At 36.0% G+C, this 23,136-nt stretch overlaps 1 protein-coding gene across 3 annotated transcripts in view; it reads right to left on the reverse strand.

Moving 5' to 3' along the window:
• Positions 1 to 293: 293 nt before the first annotated feature.
• CREB1 (cAMP responsive element binding protein 1) overlaps positions 294 to 23,136 on the reverse strand; it is a 91,006-nt gene continuing 68,163 nt past the window's right edge. For 2 of the 3 annotated variants that reach the window (XM_021008676.2, XM_021008677.2), the window contains one exon: positions 294 to 6,702. In XM_021008676.2, coding sequence (XP_020864335.1) covers positions 6,558 to 6,702 — 145 coding nt within the window. In that variant the 3' untranslated portion in view covers positions 294 to 6,557. Of the gene's footprint in view, positions 6,703 to 7,888; positions 8,016 to 23,136 lie in introns of all 3 variants that reach the window. The other variant, XR_013483359.1, reaches the window with a different exon arrangement.

Below are 23,136 nucleotides of genomic sequence, written 5' to 3' on the forward strand. Positions count from 1 at the left end.
TCACTCACAGTCCATGTAACTTATTAACACCTTCAATTCACTCAATATAAATTACTGTATCCCAGTGGAGAATCCTGTACTTAAAATATGGGCATGCAATGATATGTGGCAACAGAAGATTTACTACAGTTTTCTGGTATTATTCTACCCAAGGATTTCTTTTATATGACACTTCTATTAGCATTTTTGCTCATGTAACAAAATGAACAAACATAGATAAAGCTCAAAGAATATCATTTGTCACTACTGTTTAAAAATATATGTATATCCCACCCCCAAAAAAGAGACATAAGCATTTTTAAAAGCATGTTTATGTGACTGCACATAAATGTTGGTGTAAAAAGGGCATTATGACAGTTTATACCACAAAGATTACAGTAAGAAAAAGCACTTCTTTATGACAATTCACAAATTCACAATGATCACTTTAATATACAAAGCAATTACTATCATTCTGAAACACAAAGCAGCTAGTATGTACATAGTGTTAATAAAATGCATTATAACTCAGTACATTTTTTCTTTTACATAAAGCACAAAAAAGATTTAAGTAAAAAAAAGTTAAAACAGGGATATTTCTAGAATGTAGGGAATTTTAATAGAAACTTGTTTTCCCTATTATAGTTCTTTATTTTTAATCCACTCCAAAAGAAATATTAAGAATTAAGATCAATACCCTGTTTTGTGCTGATGGTTCTGGGTAAAGTAAGAAATGGATAGAATTAATCTTTACCTCAATTTTCTTAAAAAAAGAAAATAAAACAACTCTAGAAACTTCCCTGATCATATTCTTTTTTAAAAATATGTTTCAAATTATAAATTTGGAGCAGAAATCATTCTTTCTTGGTGATGACAACCAAATGTGAATAAATCAGGCAGGGACAACTTTACACAGAAAACTGATAACCCAGCACTCTTACTCACCCCTAATAAATCCATACTAGCAGGAAATATTGAAGGTCAGACATAGGCAAGTTCTACAATTTACTCTCCCACTTTTAATATAAATAATCTTACTTCACACATTAAAATGGAGTGGCATCTGGATAAGATAACACATTCTATAGAGCATTTTACCAATCCAATTAACATAAAATAAAATAAAGCCCCCAAACACATGATAGACTACTTCACTTGGCCAACTAAAATAAGACCTTTATTTTCAGGGATCTCTACCTCTCCTCACCAATTTCAAATCATCTTAGATGTTCCCTCCCCTCAGGCAAGCTAGTCCGTTGAGGCTGAAATCTTGAAAATCCCATGCTTAAATAGGCAAGCATTATGTAACATTTACTCCAAATAGGTGAACTGATTTACCTGTTCCTCCACCCTTCCAAAAACATTTCCTGAGGACTGATTTTTTTATTTGCAGGTGAGAAAACCAACCCCAAATTGTCACGATATACTAACCCCCATTCCCCCCTCCCCTTTACTTCCCCGCTTCCCCCATCTAGGACCTGCACCCACAGTACCAGAATGCAGCCCACAGGTCAATATTTTTTACTTCTGTGCTAAACAATTCTGCCTGTTTACACTATCAACTTACTTTAAAGGCTTCACTGTATTTTTTAAGTTTTATATTTTTTAAAAAATAAATTTCAAGCTAAAACACCTGAAATACACTCATTCCTTTCAAACTGTATCTGGTCCCTCTTAAAATCTGTCTGCCCCTGAGGACACATACAAAGGCTTAAGTTACATTCACTAATTAATGTGAACTTATCATAAAGCAGATGAGACAGATGGAACTTCAGCACCCTGTTTAAAATTTATTTGAAATCCTTCCAAACTGGCTCAGCTTAATGATATGTTCAAGCCCCTCTCCTAATCATTGAGTCTACAAAGTGAAGGAAACCAGTTCCTAATACATATAGTTACAGTCAATTGCTAAAGTCAACATTAACAATATTCAGGATATATACCTAGGTCATCAATTCATCTTCATTGCTGCCTAACAAAAAAAAAATCTAGTTGTGCTTTTTATAAATGAATGAACAAATTATTCCATGCACCTTTTGTCTCTAGGTCAGCAAATTTTATTTTTCTTTCACTTGAATTAGACTTTTTCAAATATATAATCAGATTTAGGCTCAACACAACCAATTCAGAGTGAAAAATTCAGCACAATATTTTATTTGGTTTACACAATGACAAATACTTTTTTTTTTTCAATCTCTCACCTAAATGCAATTCATATGGATGTTTTGGTATCACATTGACAGTCTTAACGTTGGGGAAAAACAAAAACGGGAAAATTTTGTCAGAAGGAAAAAACTCAATTTGCTATTTGTTGAAAAAGAAGAAGACAGGATTTACTCTATTTAGTGGCCCTGACAAATCTCCCACCTTAGCACCTTAATGTAAGACTAATCTTCAGGTACTAATATTTCAAACACCAAATGTCTGTGTTAAAAAACAGTCACATGATTTAATCATAAGGAAGAGAAAGCTGGACAATCAGTTCATGATTACTTGCTAAAAGAAGCTTCTCATATTGTCAATACCCAAGTTCCTAGAAACTGGGTAGTTTTTTTTTAAAAAGTGCATTTTATACCAAACATTTACAAAGAACAGAATGCAAAAAGAACCCAAATAAATACACAACTTTTGTGTCCGGCCAGTGGAATATAATCCACTAGCAGTTTTCAGAGCTCAAAAATAGGAAAGAAAGAAGCTCCTTCCAAAACTCACTAAAAAGCTGTATTATTTCCACTATTCTCGAACCCTGAAATGACTTCAAAATTTTAACTTTAAGATACTAGGCCTACTTAAAATTGCAAAATGAAATAACCTTTAAATTTTCTAAATAACCAGAGCCCAGTTTGTGCTGGTGACCGGCTACAACTGCTCCTAAAATAAAAACTGATTTAATGTACATAAAGAAAAATCTAGGCTAAAAACACTTCAAGTAAGTAAAGCATTCTTGGTCAACCCAAACACTGTTGTTTTTTCCTAAGCCTTTGCATGATTCCAAATATTACCTCTCCTGGTGTAGTACCCAAGTGGGGATTGGGCCTGAGCAGAGAGAAACATCAGCCAGATGACTCCTCCTCGGATAGCCAGCCTGGCTGGAATTGTGCTTTCAGATCATAGCAATGTTGCTGACTGTATCAAAATACCATTTCTGATAACATCCTGCCTAAGTAAAACTCTTAAATCCCTCCCCAGAATGGTTAAGAAAACCAGTGGCTCCTTTTCAAAGAAATCTTCCAATTTTTTTTTAAACCACCATTATAGCTGCCAGAGACAAAGCAAAAAAAGAAAACAACAACAACAACAAACAAACCAACCAAAAAAAAACTTTGGGGGGAAGTTTTCAGGCAAGTACAAACATAATTTATAAGTATTAGCCTAAGAAAACTAACAATAAAAAAGAAACAAAATAGTTGGAAGAGTAATTAGAACATAAAAAATGCAATCACGAGCGCTGGAAGAACACAATCCAAACACTACTAAAAGGGATGCAACAGCACACAAAAATGTACGAGCTGTATCTGACCTCAATAGACTATAATACTCAGCATTCCTGACTTAAGAGCTCTCAGAGCTTCAGATTATATACTGTGTGTATATATATATATATATATATATGTATGTATGTACATATATTATACATATGTATTTTCTCAAGAATATCTAAATTAACAGAGCACCTCTGACAATGTCACAACTGTCAGCCTGGTACTTTTATTCGTAAAATAATGAAAATAAAATAAAATTTGAAACCAAATTTTTGTACTGTGAACATAATGGATCTAGCCCTTTCTAACCTGCACTTCTGTTAAACCCTACCAAAACCCCAAAACATATAACTTTAAGATATAAAAAATCCCCCCCACACACTTAGTTTTTATTAGACTTGATCTGTCCTACAGACAAAAGTGCCAACAAGCCCTAATTTGCAAAGTGAACAATATCAATTTTGCTATTTTCTACAACATACGTACAGATTCCTATGTTTTCTTTCCCTTTTGGCCAAAATGAAGAGTAAAGTATCTATTATTGGTAGCCATTATATGTTCTCGGTTAAAATTGATTTCAATGTGGGTTTCTTTTAAAAACTTACTTTCTAGATGATAATATCCATTTTCCTCAATTCTGTTATATGCCTGAACAATGAAACTTTTCTAAATTTTGTTTTAAAAAACAACCTGAAGGAAAGTAGCCTGATTTCTGTTTGTGGAAACTGAAGGATCTACAGTAAGTTCATCTTAAGAGCATACTCTCTTCTTTCCTCACCACACTGTGTTGCTGATTTCAATTCAGTGTTACAACCCTTCAGGTGAAAAGAGCTAGGTCACTCTTCATGACCCAAATATAAATAATATTAATATTATGCCATTATTTACCAGGAAAAAACAGGCAAACTGTCAACTAACTTCCTAATAAAGTGAGAAGTACCAACTTTTGTAAAACATACCTTTAGAGGGGAGAATCAACTTGCTAGGCACTAAGCTATCTATAGTTGTAAAAATTTTTTAATGGAATTCCATATTTGATTACTTAAAAAATAAGAAATAATTTTACCATGAAAACAAGTCCCTGGATTCACTTAGTTTTTTCATTATGGCCAATGCTGAGGATGTTGAGTGTACACTGGTACGCTAAAATGCCAATTAAAAAAAAACACCATTATTTGTCCAGGTAGCTCAGTCAGGTAGAACACTACACTTCTAAGCTGTTTGAAAGCCTTGAGAATTTCAAGAATGCATCCATATTTATAAGCTATATCACTTTAAAAGCTACATTCTTTAATGGTGTTCCCCCACTCTGTTTACATTAAACCCCCCCCTGCTATGACAATAAGCCATTCATAGCTTAAAATATTGCTTTTCAAAATTGATCCAGTAAAAGCCGACATGACTTTTGCATTTAATAGTAACAGTCTAACACAATTTGATTTCAAATGATGATGACCCAAGACAAAACATTAATCCTACAAGTTTTAGCATTTCTTAAATTCTCTTATAAAACTGAATGTAAAATCATAACTGCAAATACTGTGACAATGATCTTAAGCCAGCATTTTAAAATTCTTGTATTTCATGTGAATTATACCTACTTTAACAAGGTGAATATCAATTTTATTTCAGGTAGATTTAGTGAAAATAATTTAGCAATGAATATTTCAAAAATTTTTAGGTAATCATTGTGTGATACACACACACAGCCACACATTTCTTATTTAGGAGTTTAGACATGCAGTTACTTTATCAAATGACAAAGATCACATGCCATACGGAAAGCCTTAAGCATAACTAACCTTTTAAGGCAGAAACAAAAATTCAGGACTTTGGTGGTTTTGAATGTGCACGTGTGTATGTTTAAATAAATGAAACCCAAACTCTTTGACACTGCACTGAAAAAAAAAATGCATGCATAAATTAACACTGATGCTTTTCTGAATGTCCTTACAACATTTTTATAGCTTTCACCAATAAGATTCAGCTGGTATAAACTTATACTTAAATGAATCAATTTCATTTTTCCTACAACATTAATTTTCATTAATATAGTATTTCATTTTCTCTCTTTAGCATCTTGAAGGCTTTTTTGGTAATGATAAAATGTTAAGTGCAGAGGGGAAGAGCGGGTATTGAAATGTTTAAAAAATAGTAAATGATTACTGTTCTGAAGCCATGGACATGAATATTCATAAAAACATCTGTTTAATATAAAGGGGCTATTCTATTCTTTAACAGTTCTCTTCACTGAAAAATTAATAATGCCTTAAGTAAAAAGCTCTTCACACCTGTACTGGTTAATTTTACTTCACTTTTGACCCAAAGGCTATGCTATACTATTCACCTGGTGACTTCCTTAAATGCATTCAAAATACAGAGCACACAGAGAATTGCAATTAAGAAGGGAGTGACCTAAAAGAGAGCCAGCCCCAAAATGCTTGACAGGTATGAACAAGTTTTTAGCACTGCAGAAATTAGAGAATAGAAGATACACAAGAAACTCTTTGAATTAATTCCTAATTTTTTTCTATATATAAATCCCTCCTTTTGGGGTATATCATTAGCAACAAATTTAAATAATTTACAATGAATACAGGTCAATTTGGCAATCATCACTTCTTCATTGCACCTTACTTACTTTCTGCATTCAGTTCACATGATACTTCAAGAGGCTGGGGTGGGGGAGGGAAATGGAAGGGGGGACATTTCTGTTGCTAAGGCAATCAAGGAACTCAGCACAAACCCCTGAAATTATTAAAAAAAAAAAGGATTCTTCTCACCTTCCCCCAACAATTCAACAAATAACAAATTATTACTCCTTGAAGAGTGTAGAGGGGATAAAAAACAGAAGTCTCTTCTTCATGATCAGGAAGATGACAATTTCTTGGGGTGGGGAGAAGTGGAGGCAGGTGTCTGAATATTCACAGTTTAATGCAAAGCACAGATGAATGAAATTCTGTAGTTGCTTTCAGGCAGTTTTGCGCATAGAAAAAAAGAGAACTGTTTAGAAAACAAGAAGTTTACTTTGTCTTTCTGGCTGTGGACAAACCAGTCAGTTTCTCCACCTTAGGAGGTGAAAACCAAAATCCAAAATTAATCCGATTTGTGGCAGTAAAGGTCCTTAAGTGCTTTCAGCTCCTCAATCAGTGTCTTGTTTTGGTTCTCAAGCACAGCCACTCTGTTCTCTAGACATTTCACATATTCCTTTTTCTTCCTACGACACTCACGTGCTGCTTCCCTACAAACAGAAAAGAACATTTTAAAATAAAAGTCAAAGATAGCTCTTTGGGAGGAGCAAAGATGATGGGATACAGAGGGAAAGGCAGGTGATTAAAAACAAGAAATACCAACTAAAATCTATTTTAAAAATACATAATACAAAGTATCTTTATGGGAGCTCATTTTGGACTAAAGTAATTTGAAAACATTTTGAAATTAAGTTTCATGAATTAAACATTCTTAAATCTATAAGGAATTAAAAGGACCTTAATAATGAAATACCAATCTTACTTTCTACCAATAGCTCCAAACTATGCTGCCTCCCCTTAGGCCACCACGCCCACTAAATCTGACTCTGGCAGCAGCGCAACTCTGGGCCTTTGGACAGGTGAGCTTTTCCCTTAGCCTGCCCAGAACCAACCCTTACTTCCTGGCCACCACCCAAAACATGGTATCACATCCCTAACTCCTTCATTCAATCTCCCTTTGATGTCTTGTCTTTCCCCACTGCAATACAGAACGTTAAGTCCCTTGAGACCATCTTGCTCACTTGTATCTGGGTCCACAGTGCTTAGCATACTGCCTGGCACATGGTACATGCCAAATAAATGCTTGTGATATCAATTTGTCAACCAAAATATTCTATTATGTACCATATAAAGCATAAGCAGCATGAGGAGAAAGTTTGGTCACCACATCATCTCAGAAAAAAACCTCTGTTTAAAAACTACCAAATGAATTTTTTGTTCACCACTCCCATGTTAACACTGTCTACCTCTCCAGTTTTCTTCCTAATTTTGGCTCTGGACCTCTGATTTCATTGGGATAGGGAAGTCCTAGAGCAGAAACCCCTCTATCAATGCACATCTGCCATGCTCTTGGCAACTTCTGGTCTTAGGAGAGTGGCCCGGAGCACTGAGAAGTTAGATGACTTCTCCATGGTCACACAGCCATCATATGGGGGACTTGAAATCCAATCTTTGTGACTCTGAGGTGGGATATATATCCACTATACAACGCTGTCTCTTTCTCCCCATGTCACAAGATAATAATTTACCTATGAAGCTTAAAGGCATTTACTCTGACTTTAAAAGACCTAATAAAACATACGTGAAAAATACTTGCAACTGAAAATTTTTCTTAGTATTATTTAAACTTCAAATCTCTTCCAGCACACCAGCATAATTCTTTAGGTGTAAAAGTACCTGATCTTGGTACTTGATAGCAGAAGAAGCATTGATCTTGGAGTTAAGAGAACTGTTTTGAGTGCTGGCTCTGACAACTGAGACCTTGGGCAAATCGCTTATCATCTCACTGCTTCAGTTTACTCATCTGTAAAATGGGGGTAATAATAACTAGTATTTATATAGCACTTTAAAGTTTGCAAAACGTTTTACTCTCTCATTTAAAAAAAATCCTCACAACAACCCTGGAGGTAGGTGGTATTATCGTCATTTTACAAATGATGAAACTGAAGCAGACAAGGGGTTAAACGACTTGCCCAGGGTAAGTGTCTGAGGTCACATTTGAACTCAGGTCTCTTATGTCCAGTGTTTTGTCCCCTGTGCCACCAACCTGTCTCCAAATTGTACTTCTTATCTTACAGGGTTGTTGTGAGGAAAATGTTTTATAAACCTTAATTTAAAGCACCGTTAAAAAATGCCCAGTGCCTGCCACTCAGAGAACACTGAATAAATGCTTGAATTTAATGTGAATATATTAAAGTATGATTAATATTATGCCCAAAGCCTCTTTTAACACTTTTTCTCTCTGTACTGTTCTTGTGTACAAATCAAACTGTATCCTTCTTTGCTTTACTCCTCTTGCTGTTTTCAACCACCCAAACTGTTAATTATTATTATTTTTTTTTCAGAAGGCTGGCCTTCAAACATTTGAATATAGGCACTGGGTGCCCCTGACATCTTTTACTTTTCCAGTCTAAACATATCCAAATTCCTGTAATTTATTCTGTTACAGATTCCAGATCTCTCATCATCCTGTTTTTCCTTCACAAGACAGTCAACACTCCTCTTAAAATATGGTCCCATGAAAAATGTTAGTTATTATTGCTAAAGTTATGCAAAGGGCATGGATTATCCCATTTCTTAATTTTTAAAATTCTTAATTAAATAAATTAACTTAAATTCTTACTTTTTCTTCCCCCATAAAAACTGCTTGCAAGTCAGGTCTACTTTATACTTATATATATACTTATATATTCCCAAAAATTAGGTACCAAAAACATTTATGGGACTTTAGATTAATTTTTGTTAAATGGAGATATTATTTTTAATACTAAAGTTAGTAACCATTAAAAATTTTTCATTTAAAAATAAGAAACAATGAACTGTTTTCCCTACATCCAGTCTCTCCCTTTACTGATTCATCTCATAGACAATTGCCAAAATGAAATTCCTAAAGCATAGGAATGACCACATTCCAGAAGCTCTAATGTGCCCTCCTGCTTACAGGGTCTGCCTGTTTGACTTTCAAAGTCCTTCAAAGTCTAGCTCTACATTCCCTGTGCAGGCTTAGTCAGCATCCTTCTCTCTGTTACTCTCTACATTCCAGCTATTTCCTGTTCAAGACATCCCATTCTTGTATCTCCATGCTTCTGTATAAGGTGTCTCATGCCTAGAAGATATCGACTGCCTACTGAACTCCACCTTTGGAATCCCAAGGTTTCTTAAAGTTTCAACCCACGTACTACTCATTAATTACATTTCTCAATCTTGTCTTCAAGAATTTCATAATATTAAGAGGTCTTGCTGTTATCAAGATACATCAAGTCTCAGCACTCCCACAACCTAAATCTAAAAACCCTATTCAAAAAGGAAATGAGGTTAGTAAGAACTGCTCTAAAGTAGCCTTATGAACTCTTTTCTAAAATGGTTATAATCTTGTCTAGAATTACAGTGAGAATGAACATCAAGTTTACTAGTCTTATTTTCAGAATATCAGTCAAATGGTAAGGGTAAGAGTAGATGTTTATTAGGCACCTACTATGTGAAAGAAATTGTACTAGGTGCTGGGGGTGGGGGGAAGGGATGGACACAAGAATAAAGAATGAAAACAATCTCTACTCTCAAGTAGCTTAGCTTACATTCCAATGGCGGAAACAAGAGGTACAAATATAGCAAAAAGATAATGAACAAAAAGTAGTTAAATACAGGGTAGCAGTTAGAGTGATCAGGAAAGGTTTCACACTTGTCTGTATTGCATCTTATAGAAACTCAGGCTGAGATAGGAGGGTTAGAGGCATCCCAGGCATGGGAACAGAAGGTACAATGTCCTGCGGAAGTTTAGTTGAATTATAGGTGGTCATATGGTTAGACCTACACTCAAGGAAAATTACTTGGTCATCAGTATATAGGATGGACTGGAGTGGGGAGAAACCAATTAGGTTGTTGCAATAATCTTTATGTACCACTTCTTGTTGAAAATCATATCTGAACCCCCTCTAGGCTTCACACTTCCATCGGTGGTTTCAGAATCACACATAAGTTCTTTCAGGACACCCTGGAATGAAATCTGTCTGGGAAAGGAGCCACTCATTTAAAGTTGTTTTATTTGGAAGAGCTTCCTCAGAATAATCTTTTGGAAGCTCTTTTATTTGGAAGACTTTCCTTGGTTGAGAAGAAAAGCAGTAAATAGCTCTGCTTTCTCCTAATCAAGTATTGGCGTTAACAATCACCTCTGCTGAAACAGTGGCCCATGGATTCCTTATTCATTTTTGTGCTTTAAACATAACTAAAAAACATTCCTTGTTGTCATTTTTAACACACACAAAAAAAGCTTTAGTTCATTCTGGCCTTTATTCTTCCCAGTACTATATTTTCTAACTTTTCCTCCTATCTTTTGTATAATTTCTTTTTAGTTCGAACTCATTAAAGAATACCCTAGGGGCAGCTAGGTGGCAGAAGTGGATAGAGCACCGGCCCTGAAGTCAGGAGGACCTGAGTTCAAATACTGCCTCAGACCAAACACTTGACACTTACTAGCTGTGTGACCCTGGGCAAGTCACTTAAACCCAATTCCCTAAAAAAAAAAAGAAAAAAGGAAAAAAAAGAATACCCTATACTACTACTTGATTGGTTTCTTTAGCAGCCTTTCTCTTGGGTTTACCTGCAATTGTATAGTCAGAATTACATTTTATTTAAAATACCTTCCCATCTTTCAAGCTTTCCTTTTTAGAATCTCTGCCTATGGAACTGGAATACAATTATCATGCATTATTATTATTATTTTTAACAATCTGATTTTTCTAAAACCTAGGGCACATATTTATGTTTCAAAGGCCTTTCTTTAGCTATTATGAATTCCAAGACAGGATAATTACTTTTCCCTAGATTCATGTCATTTCCATAATACTAACAAGTCTTTCCTAGTTAGTCTGAATTAGCAGAGTCAAAATTAATTCTGAAGTAGCAGCTCCCCTCAGTACTTCTTTTGTATCTTTTCAGTGATATTATTGTCACCACAATAAGTTAGACACTCAGCTTTTAGGACAATCAGATTTCAGAGGCTGAGATAAAGTTCACCCTCAACATTCCTCCTTCTCCCATACACACAATTCATTACTTTATAATTGTTACAATTGGCTTTTGTAATTAGCATCTGATAACACTGTCCACATTCTTCATTTGCAGTTTACTCATCAAAGAAAATAAATTTAGCTACAAAATTAAGGTATCTTTTTTCCAGAATGTCAACAAAGAAATTAAATAAAATCAAATAGTGATTTTTACTTTTTGTGGATATACTGCCATGCAGATAGATGAAAGTCATGAGCTACTGCATTCAAAGAAAAACCAAGAGTCTTCAAAGCTTTAATTTTATTTTCCCACCATGATGCTATTACTACGTTTTAAATAACAGTACAGCTGTTGTCTCATGTAATAGAACTCATGTTCTCATGTAATATCTACGCACTCAACAACAGAACTGGTTGTCTAATAAAGCAATTTTAATTCATTAAATGTTACTTTCTGACAGGCCAATATGCAACTAAATAGCATTTATCAAATATCTTCCCATAGTGCTAAGCATAAAAAAGCAAGATGAGAAACTGTCTCTGGCTTCAAATAAATAAAAACAGGTGGTAATCAGGAAAAGGAAAGGGTATAACAACTTGGGAGATTAGGAAATGCCTCCTCTAAAAGGTGGCATCTGAAATGGACCTTGATGCAAACTGAGAATCCTAAGAAAGGAGAGAGAGCAGGTGAAAAGGCAGGGAGAGAGGACACAGAATGCCAAGGTCAGGGAAACAGCAAGTGGCCAGTCTGGCTGGCCACTGGAAAAGTCCAGGTGAAAGCTGGCTCTGAATGGAGGGAATGTGAGATGCAGTGGAAGCAGAATGGACAAGATGTAGCAACTGACTGAACGCAAGGGAGAGAGGGAGTCAAGAATGATTTCCAAAGGTGATTGGAAGGATAAAACTGGACACGTGTATTAAAAAAAACTTATCAAGATAATAAAATAACTTCCCACACAGGCAAGGTCTCATCTTGCCCACTGCCTTTCTCCTCTATACTCTGTCTTCCCCACAAGAAAATTCACAGCCCAGAAAGAAGGTACACATACACAAGTATGTAAGTACATTGCGCCCCCCCCTCCATCCCTAGTTTTAAGCAGCTATGAGAGAAAACGATACTTTCCCTACAGAATCAGAGAGGCACATGAGCTACTCAAGATCATAAAAGTTCAGTTAGCCCAATTTCCTCATTTTATACAAGAAACGAAGAAGTAAACTTTTCTTGCTAAAGAGCTAAGAGTGGAACCCAGGTTTTTTGTGCTAATCAATTAACATTTATTAAGTGCTTACTAGGTATCAAGCAACATGCCAGATATATAAAGACAAAAAAACCAAACTATCCCTGTCCTCAAGGAGCTTACATTCCGTTAGTGAAGATAACACGTACATGTAAATATCTGCAAAATACAAACACAGACACAGTTAAATTTCACTACACAATGTTTGGTTTCCTAGATGTTTCACACAGTTATATCTTTCCTTCCCAACTACAACCCTGGCAGGGTTGATGTCTATTTCTTTTGTATTTCTTAAAGGTGTCAGCCACACATTAAGTGTTTAATAAACACCTGATTTATTAATAATACCATTTTCTGACATTGCTTTATGGATTTGGTTTGCTCATGGAGGTCTGTGGCACTCTAGGGAAGCCAGATAACATTTTAGATAAATAAAATAAAATATGTAGGATGGCAAAGGAAGAAATGAATTATACTGAAACTAAGTCATCAAAATATAACACCCCCCCAAGTTCACAGATCTGAAGTTAAGAACCCTTCACTCATCTAGATAATGGAAAAAAGAAGTATCAGGAATAATTCACATTATTGGTAACTAATTAGATTTCCAAAGATCAGGAATATTGTCCCTATTAGCTTTCAGATTTATACAGTAAAGCCACAGAAGATAAGAGTGAAGTCAAGAGACAAATAGCAATGGAAGGGTTAATTTTAAGGCCAAATTTGAGATTTGGGATGGAAGGTAGTTTTAGGCAATATTGCATTAGGAAAAGGTATGAGAACTAGGTAGTTTCCCCTCAAAGAATTCTTCTTTTTTTAAACAAGTTTGTATTAACATTTTCTGTTTTTTACATCACTCTAGTGTTCCATGTAGCCCTTCCTCCTTGCCCTCCTAGAAAACCCCCATATAACAAAATTTTTTAGGGGAAAAAAATTATGTGCAACTAATCAATATGTTGAATAAGTCCCAACATGTTCAATGTGCAACACCTGTGGACCTTTCACCTCCACAAAGGGGTGGGCTGATCCCTACAGATTTCTACACAATCTAGGAGCTGTAGCTCTGATTGCCTTGTCCCTAAACTGGGATTTTTCTTTCTTTTTTAAAAGGAGGTGAGGGGGGGTAGGGGTGGGGGTTGGGGTGGCACAGCGAGGTAGAGCAGTGGATAGAGCACCTGGAGTCAGAAGGACCTGAGTTCAAATCTGACCTCAGACATTAGACACTTGACACTTACTAGCTGTGTGAACCTGGCCAAGTCACTTAACCCTGACTGCCTTGCCAAGAAAAAAAAAACAGTGGGGCTGTTTTGCCTTTTTATTTGTATCCCTAGAACTTCACACAAAAAAACATTAACTGCTTAAAGATATATTAAGAATTACCAAAAATACATAAAACCAAGGTAGGAGGTGCTCTTGATGGCTAAATGGTCAAAGGAGTCAGTTTTTGAAAGAATAGTAAGCTATGACCAACCTTTGGAAAGACTGCTTAAAATCCCTAATGAGAGAAAAGCAAATCAACCTGTTGAAGTTTCACTGCCAACTGACAGAGAGGACAAAACACAGTAAGAATCCGTGCTGGGAAGCCATAGTGAGATAGGAACCAACAGGCTGTTGGAAGAGCTGTGAAATGGCCCCACTATGCTGGAAAGCAATTGGGAACTTTGCTAAAAAAGTGACCACAATGTTTATACCCTTGGACTTGGAGATTCCACTGCTAGGCATAAACCTGAAGGATGTCAAAGACAGAAAGAAAAGCTCCATAAATCCTAAAGTGCCACTTTCTGTGGGAGCAAAGACCTGGAAATGAAGCAGGTGTCCAATGATTGGGAGATGGCTAAACAAACTCTGAGCATGAATATAATGGAACTTGCACTATACTTCATCTACTTCTTAAATGCACTGCACTAGTGCTGAGAACACAAAGAAAAAAGGTTCTGTTCTTGTCCTTGAAGAGCTTCGGTTTTATTGAGGAAACAGCACGCACATTGAAAATACATACAATGTTAAAAAGGAGATTTGGTGGGTAAGGCACCAGCAGGATGAAGACAATGAATTTAGAGAATACTTACACAGCAAACAGAACTAGACTCCAAGACCTGGCAGGGAGAGATAACATGCCTAACTTTCTTTGAAGCCATTGGGATAAATGATCAAAGGAGAATGGCTTGAGCTCTGACTGAATATAGTTCTCAATGTGGATAAGGTTGGTCCCTAGATACAGAGGGGGCATCAAGTAGTGTGTCCTGGGCATTAATCTTCTCTGGGTATCTTCCTTAGAGTTTCTGTGGAGACTGAGAGGCCTACCTTGCATTTTTGGGAAATGCTGTCTGCTGTCCTTTTGTTCCATGAGCACCATGAGTATGGGTTAGTCAGAAGACATTAATCTATTGATGTATGTTAATTACATTAATACACGCCAAGAACTGTGGATATAAATAAATACAAAGAATGAAAGAGTCTCTACTCAAGAGGACTGTATATTTTAATGGAATCCTCAATAACCTGGAAGGTATTTGTCAGAACGGTGATGAAATGCCAATTTAGACATTTTCTGGGGGACATGGCCCATGTGGGATCAGTTTTGCTTAAATATGCTTATTTGTTGCAAGGCTTCTGTGTTTTTCTTTTCTTTTTCGGGTTAACACTGAGGGGACGTGGAAAGGAGAGAAAATAGATTTTTGTTAATTGGAAAAAAAATTTAATAAAAAAACCTCAAGAAGTCAATTATTCTGTTATACTTATTGATACTTTCACTTCAGAACTTCAACTGTTCAGAGTAAACTCTATACCCAATACATTATGAAAATGAATAGGTATGTGTGTCTTTTGCTAGTTGACACAGGTAAGTTGCTGATACCTGGTTGACTGAGAAAATGAAGATTCCTTTTGGCAAGGTCTCCCTAAATGCTTAATTACCTTTAAGCCAGACAGGTTATTAGGCAGCTCCTTCAATTAGTAAAGGTCATGTCCCCAGGGCATGAAAAGGTCCACTATGTACACCTCCTAAAAGGAAAGGACTTTTTCAGTGATCCAACAGGGAGGAAATGGCGCGTGTCAGCAACATTTTAAATATTCCAGCATGTCTATCACATGATGCTCCTGAAGATTCAGAAGATAAGAATGAGAGTAGATTGGGCAATCTCTCTCAGAAGGTAGATTATCCACTGTTTAAGTTCAGGGTATATATATAGGACCCTATGTATACATCCTTTACAACTTACTAATGGGGATAATCTGCACAGGAATTGAGCTTTTAAGTTTTTATTGATCACAAGACTACAGACATGTCAGAATTTATTTTGGCTTCAGTTTTTTCATCCCACAAAATGAATACGTCCAGGTCATGATTAATGTGAGTTCAAATAATGCAAAATTCGATTTAGTACATATTGTAAAATGATACCAAGTTGCATTTAATGTGGACCAAAATTCAATTATTCTAACGCATGCAAGTTAGTCGACAGTCAGCCTTTGCCTTTTGTCATGTGTGGATGCGCTGCTGTGCACCATAATGCCAACAGTTGCATTAATTTTTTAAGAGTCCTTAACAGAATGGACAAAACGAAAGAATACTTGTGATAGGAACACTGCCAATACAAAAAAGGAAAGTCTTGTTATACTGAATCAAAACAAAAATTTGATGTAACTAAATGACACGAATATGGTCAGAGTAACTCTAAAATAGGACAAGATACTGAAATGTCTGAATCTACAGCATGGAGTATTATGAAAAAAATATAAATGAAATAAAAGAAAATGGCAAAAGTTGCAACAGCTTTTTGAGTTTTGAAAACAACTACTAGGAACAGAAGTGTTACCATGATAGAAATGCAATCAAAAACATTTTTCTTAGAGCAGCCATTTAGATAAAAGCTTCATTAATTTATAGTGAAAGAAAACAGTGAAGAAACTTTTACTGCAAACTTTGGTTGCTCTGATCACTTTAAAAATCAAGTTTAACTGTATAATTAAAATTACCAGAGAGGTGGCCAGTACAGATAAGGATGCAGTAGCTAAATATCCTATTTTTTGATGAAAACAACCAAATCAGGTAAATATACAAATCAATATATTTTTAATGTGGATGAAACAAACTTAATATGGAAAAGTGTTTTTTCTACAATTTAAATTTCTGAGAAAAAAACTCAACCTGGATTTAAAGTATCTAAGGATCATCTAATACTTTTATTAGGAGATAATACAGAAAGAGATTTTAAATTAAAACCAGTGCTTGTCTATAAGTCTCAAAATCCTTGTCCCCTAGGGGGCTACCATTGATCCTTCCAGTTTTTTGATGGTCAAATAAGAAATCAGTCAACCAATACACATTTATCAAGTGCATACTATGTGCCTGGCACTGTATACAAAGGCACTGGGGACATCAGAGGCTAAAGACAGTCTCTGCCCTCAAGAAGCTTATAACATAATGGGAAAACAACATACAAACAAATACATACAAAGCCAGCTATATAGATGATAAACAGAAAATAGTTAAGAGGGAAGGAAGTGGAATTTAGAGGGGTTGGGCAAGGCTTCCTGTAGAAGGTGGGATTTTAGTTGGGACTTAAAACAAGGGAGGTCGGTAGTTAGAGTGGAAGAAGGAGAGTATTTAAGGCATAGGTGCATGAATTACTAAAGCTGTATTTGAAGACTAGTTTTCAAAATATTTTAGCCCAGCTGTCCACAGATACAGCAAGGATAACAATATCAAGTTTAAAACGTTACTGATAATGACCCAGGCCATTCAAATATACTTGGTTCATTGTATGAGAATATGAGCAGGCTCTCTACACCTACTACTAGCACGCGTATGAAAATTTAAAGAATGAGAAATCGGTTGTCTAAACTGTTAAATATTTTAAACAACAATAATGACCTTTTCGCCATATAAGTCAGTATAGGCTTATCTTTGGGAGTCAATAATAATTTAAATTCTTTGCTTTATTTATATTTTGCTTTATTATTGTATAATAACCTTGAATCAGAAATCTAATTGTTTTTCAAGAACTGCCTCAAGGGTTACCTTTATTTTTTTGGGGGGGGTGGTGGTGGTGGTGATTCAGAGGGGAGATAGGAAGAGAAGACATGCTAGAAGATATCTCACATCCATTTCATTCATGAAATGCCTCACAGTGCTGAGGTGAGGAGGAGAGGGAGATACAGGTGTGGCTTAGTATTCCCCATCTTAATGTGTTATGATAAAATGGATGACAGAAGGAAGGGCGTCTAGGGGCAACTATCTATACTCATAGGAACCTAAGGAAAGGGGTTCGTAAGTCATCTCTGCTGCTTACTACCTGTATGACCTTATGCAAATCACAATCTCTAGGCTTCAGTTTCTTTATCTGTAAAACGAAGGTATTGGACTAGATGGCCTCTCATGTTCCTTTCAGTTCTAGATATATGATCTATAGGTACTAGTTGTGTGATTCTGTTTGACTCAGTTTCCTCAACTGTAAAATGGTGATTAAAAAAAAGGGGGGGAGGTTTAGCACAGTGCCCAGCACATAGTAGGTATTAAATAGTCAATTCCTTGCCCCTTCTCAGTTATGAATAATCTTCCTTCAAAGCATAATTCTCCAAACTATGGAGCATGCCAGTTTTAGAGGGCACAAGGCCTTCTCATGAGGAAATGTGAAGCAATAGCTAAGATTATAACTCCCAATAAATTCATTAAAGAGCATGTGAAGGTCAACAAAAATGAGCCAAAGACAATGAATCTGCTTCAAATGAATGAATGCACTACATAAACGATTTAAAACAGCATATACAGAGGACACCAAATTCAAGCTGGTATGCATCAAATCTTGACAAAGGTACTGATCTGTAATTGTTACCAAAAGCTTACAATACAGGTAAGTTGTGTGGTCATAGTGTTTGCTGCATGAATGTGAAATCTGCAAACTAAAAGTTAAATAATCTTTGTATGGAAGTAAAAAGTACTATATATTTTTCAACATAAATGCAACATCAACCTGGTTTCACTAGAAACTTCAATTTAAATATAATGGGAATAACTTGAAAGTACTTATAATTATTTGGACTTATCAATAAATAAACTTGTCTTAAATTTTTTGCCTCAACTTTTTAAATTTATCCATTTATCCACTCATTTGTTTATTGATTTGTTTGTTTGCTTGCTCATTTATTCATTCATTCATTTATTTATTTAGGGCAATTGGGGTTAAGGGACTTGCCCAGGGTCACACAGCTAGTAAGTGTCAAGCGTCTGAGGCTGGATTTGAACTCAGGTCCATCCTGACTCCAGAGCCAGTACTCTAATCCACTGCGCCACCTAGCTGCCCCTGTCTCAATTTTAAAATAAAAAATAAGGTCTTTCAGGATAATGTAATAACATAACCCATTTAATGAGAAAGCTGAAGCAAGCAAAGATAGTAGATACATTTTAAAATAACAAAAGTATAGAAAAACCAAGTAAAAAGCCCACATTCAGAAAATACAAACTAATATATTATAGTACTGTTGATAGGAGAGAAAGACCACGGTGTTTGCTTTGTAAGAATACTTTGGAGGCAGAAAACATTAAACCTAATAAATTGAAACATCTCGGATGTGCCGCAGACATCTCAAATTCAGTATGTTCAAAAACAGAACTTGTCATCTTCCCCCTCAAATCCTACCCTCTTTTGAACTTCCCTAACTCTGTCAAGGGTACCATCATCCTTTCAGTTACTTAGGCCTGCAACCTACAGATCATCCTTGAGTCTTCATTCTTACTCTCACATTTTTCCAACCCATTAGCAAATATTCTTTACTTTTATAACATCTCTCATATACATTCCCTAATTCCATTAATACATTCATAACCTCAGTTCAGGCTTTTGTCACATTGCATCTGGACTACAGCAAGAGCCTTCTAACTCGTTTTCTTACCTCAAATCTTTCCCCAATCCAGGTCATCCTTCACTTGGCTGACAAAGTGATTTTTCTAAAGTGAGAGTCTGAATATGTCACCTCCTCAGCCCCCATTGAGCTTATGGAGCTCCATTCACTTCTTATTACCTTCAAGATCAAATATAAAAATCCTCTGGCATTTGATGCTCTTCAAAATCTGACCCCTTCCTACCTTTCCAACCTTCTTACACCTTATTCTGTTCCAGGCACTGTACAATTCAGCTGCAGTAGCTTATTTGTAGTTCCCTGAATATATGTGACACCTCATTTTCTGACTTGTGGCCACTGCACCAGCAGTTCCCAATGCCTGCAAACTGCTGCCCCTTCATCTCTGCCTCTTGGTTTTCCCAGCTTTCTTTAAGACTCAATTCAAATCCTACCTTCTGCGTGAAGCCTCACATGTCCTCCTCTTTCAGATTACTTTCACTGACTCTATAGCTTATATTCACCTGGATAGTTACATGATGTCTCCCCTTTAAAATGTATGCTCCTTCAGAGAAGATACTGCTTTTGTTTCCTTGTATTTCTTTATATCCCCACACTTAGCACAATGCCTGACACATAGTAAGTTTCTGTTAACTCATTCAAAGTGTACATGTAGAATACACTGGCAATACAAGAATCTTTCCAGAGAAAATGAGATCTTTTAATCTGCAAAAACAAGTCTTTAAAAAAATCATGTCTGTGACATTGAAAAAGATTGCTTATATCACATAACGTTGTTCATACAGAACTTTCAAGTGGAAAAAGTCAAATTCAGCAATAGAAATGTTGCTATGTCCAGCCGCTGATGTATAGTTGAATCATGCAAAGTAGCTTCCATTAATGCCACTTGCATATAATATAGTGGGAAGGGAAATTATTCCTATGTCTGAAGACCTTTTTGATCAATTAACTGAGAAATCAAAATCTTGGTTATTTTCCAAAGCAAAAAGATAAAGCAGTAGGTACAGTGAAATTAAGATGCTCACTTATTTCATATGTGGTATTGATTGCTGAAACTCAGTGAAGATTTTTTTATTTTGCAAACCTATTAATAGCAATGCATATCAAGAAGAATTTTCAATATAACTGAATTTTCAAAAAAGAAAATTAAATATAATATGGAAGAACTGTATGGGACTCCATATTAATGGAACTCAATTCATGTCAGAACAAAGTTAAGTTTTAAAATGTGGCCCCTGCCTGCAATTTGGACACAGAATCACAGAATTTAAGTTGGAAGGGACCTCAGGGGCCATCTTGTTCAATCCACACAGAAAAGGAATCCCTTTTGTCACATGCCTGAAAAGTGGTCATCCAGCATTGGCTAGAAGATTTCCAAGGAAGCAGAGCCCATAACCTCCTGAAGAAATTCATTCTACTTGAGGACAGTTCTATGATGGTCAGTCTAAGGCCTCACTGTATTGTCTACCTGGTCTAGCCCCCTCTCCACATGCAGCTACTCAATTACTTTTAGATAGCTAGCAAGACCCCCCCCCCCCACTTCAGGATAAACAGGTTTAGTTCCTTTATCTGATTCTCATATGACAAAGATTCATGGCATTTCACCATCCTGGCTGCCCTCCTTCAGACACTCTCAAGTTTTCCACCATTCTCCTTAAACTGTATTTTATCTACAGTCCTTTAACTGTAGTGCCCCAAATAGAAAATGATAATTCAAATCAGGTCTGATTAGGGAAGAGTACAGTGGGCTTGTCATATACTTATTCCTAGAAATTATGCTCTTCTTAATGAAGGCCAAAATTACACTATTTTTTTCTGAGGGGGAAAAGGAGGGTTACATTAACCTCCTGATCCATATTGAGCTTGAGTCCACTAACCACCCCCTGCCCCCATTTATCTGTTACAGAAGTCATAACAAGTTCATTAAAAGCAAATTTCTTTACAAAATTGTGTGTGACAATATAGAGGCAACGGACAGGGTGCCTCCACATTACTGTGAAATACACTGTCCTGTCACTGTATTTCGAAAGATGTTTGAGCTAAAAGAGAAACTGCCATTGTTTCTTACTCAAACTGATCTGGAATCTAATTAGTTTTGGAGTTCCCTCCAAAGCTGTGGATCCCAACTCCTCTATTTCTGCCCATCCTTACCCATATCCTCCCCGAAGTTGTGTTGGACTAGAGGTCCACACAACATGGGTGAGATGTTCTTCACTTTGTCCCAACATCACGATAATATCTGTGGAGCATCCTGGCTGTTTACCTGTAATTCCTTTCCTTGCCATATGATCAACTAATTTTCGCTTTCTGTCATATAACTCGTTGATGGCACCCTTTACTACGGGTCTTCAGAGCTCCTCCTTGGTAATATATTGCAGCCTTCTCACACCCACCATGCCTCCTTTTCCATTAAACCTGTTTGTGATGCTTATCCTGAGCTCTTCAGAGGCAGTGAGTGGGTGGTACTCCAAACGTCACTGCCATTCACTATCACCAATAAAATGTTTGCACTGAAAAAAAATGGTCCTTTGCTGTTCCAGGAAGCTTGGGAAGGTGAGCTATACACAAATGGAGGATACCCTCAATGAGGGTATTTAGTAGGAAAGAAGCAAGCTTTTGCAAACAATATTCAACAATAGTTATTCACAACTGACTGAAATAAGATCCCATTTTTGCTTAATGTTTTGATTATGAAAAAGCATTTGAGTGGAACAAAACACCTCTTCACAGGCTCTTTTACAACAAAGTGTCTTCCATTTATATGTTAAGGGCATCTAATATTTCTCAGTAGCTCTAACAATAGAAAAATTCAATTTCAATTCTTCAAATATTAGGCTAGGCATAAAACAAAGAGCTGTATGTTTGCCAAAAGTATTCATCATTGTAATGGAAGAGGTTTCCAGTGAGGAGCACAAGTTAAGAAGGGATTCTTATGGATGGTGAGCTCCTGTTCGCTGATGACATTATGTTGAGTGTATCAAATCTCAAGCCAATGTACAGCCTTCCTAGAAGAAATGTGTAATCACTGAGTTTGGCCTATCCATCTACACAGGAAAGACCAAATGGATGAAGACTTAATGTCTCAGTTTTCAATAAGCACCTGAATGGACATTCATTAGAGCTTGTACAAGAAACAAGACAACAGGGGTGAACAATGAGCTGCGCCTGAAGCTGAAAAGGTTTGGATTCCTTTTGGGAAGCTGAAAAGCATTTTTACATTTTTCTTAGTGTTAAGGACAAAGATAAAGCATATGAATTTTATAACAAACTTCCCCATGAAACTTAGTTATTTGGCAGATTTTTTTTGGAAAAAACAAAACAAAACACAAAACCAACAACCAAAAAACCAAAACACAACTGAATATGCTAAATAAATCAATGCAAGGTCCTTAAATTCACACTCTCACCCAGAAAGATAAATAACTATGAAAAGTTGGAGCTATGAATAGTAAAGTTTAAATTTTTAAAAAAGTTTCTCAATTTAAAGCCCCCATCACTCCCAAGACCTACTTATTAATAATAATCACTTGTTTGGTTTATAAAAGTAATTCTCATTTTAATTTAAAGGCTAAGCTATTCTTAGATTGGCAAATAAAAAAGAAGAATTGTAATTGTTAGAGGGAGTTTGAGGAAGACAGACACATTGATACTCTATTGATTCACTTGTGAATTAGTTACAACCATTACAGAAAGAAATTTGGAATTATGCATATAAAATGGCCAAAATGTCCACATCCTTAATAGGCATATACTTCAAGGAAAGGACAGAGGGAAATGTAGGTGATGTAAAAAATAAAGTATAAATGAAAAATTAAGGAGA

Source organism: Phascolarctos cinereus, unplaced genomic scaffold (assembly GCF_003287225.1).
Source record: "Phascolarctos cinereus isolate Bilbo 61053 unplaced genomic scaffold, phaCin_HiC Scaffold_7;HRSCAF=346, whole genome shotgun sequence".
Taxonomy (NCBI): domain Eukaryota; kingdom Metazoa; phylum Chordata; class Mammalia; order Diprotodontia; family Phascolarctidae; genus Phascolarctos; species Phascolarctos cinereus.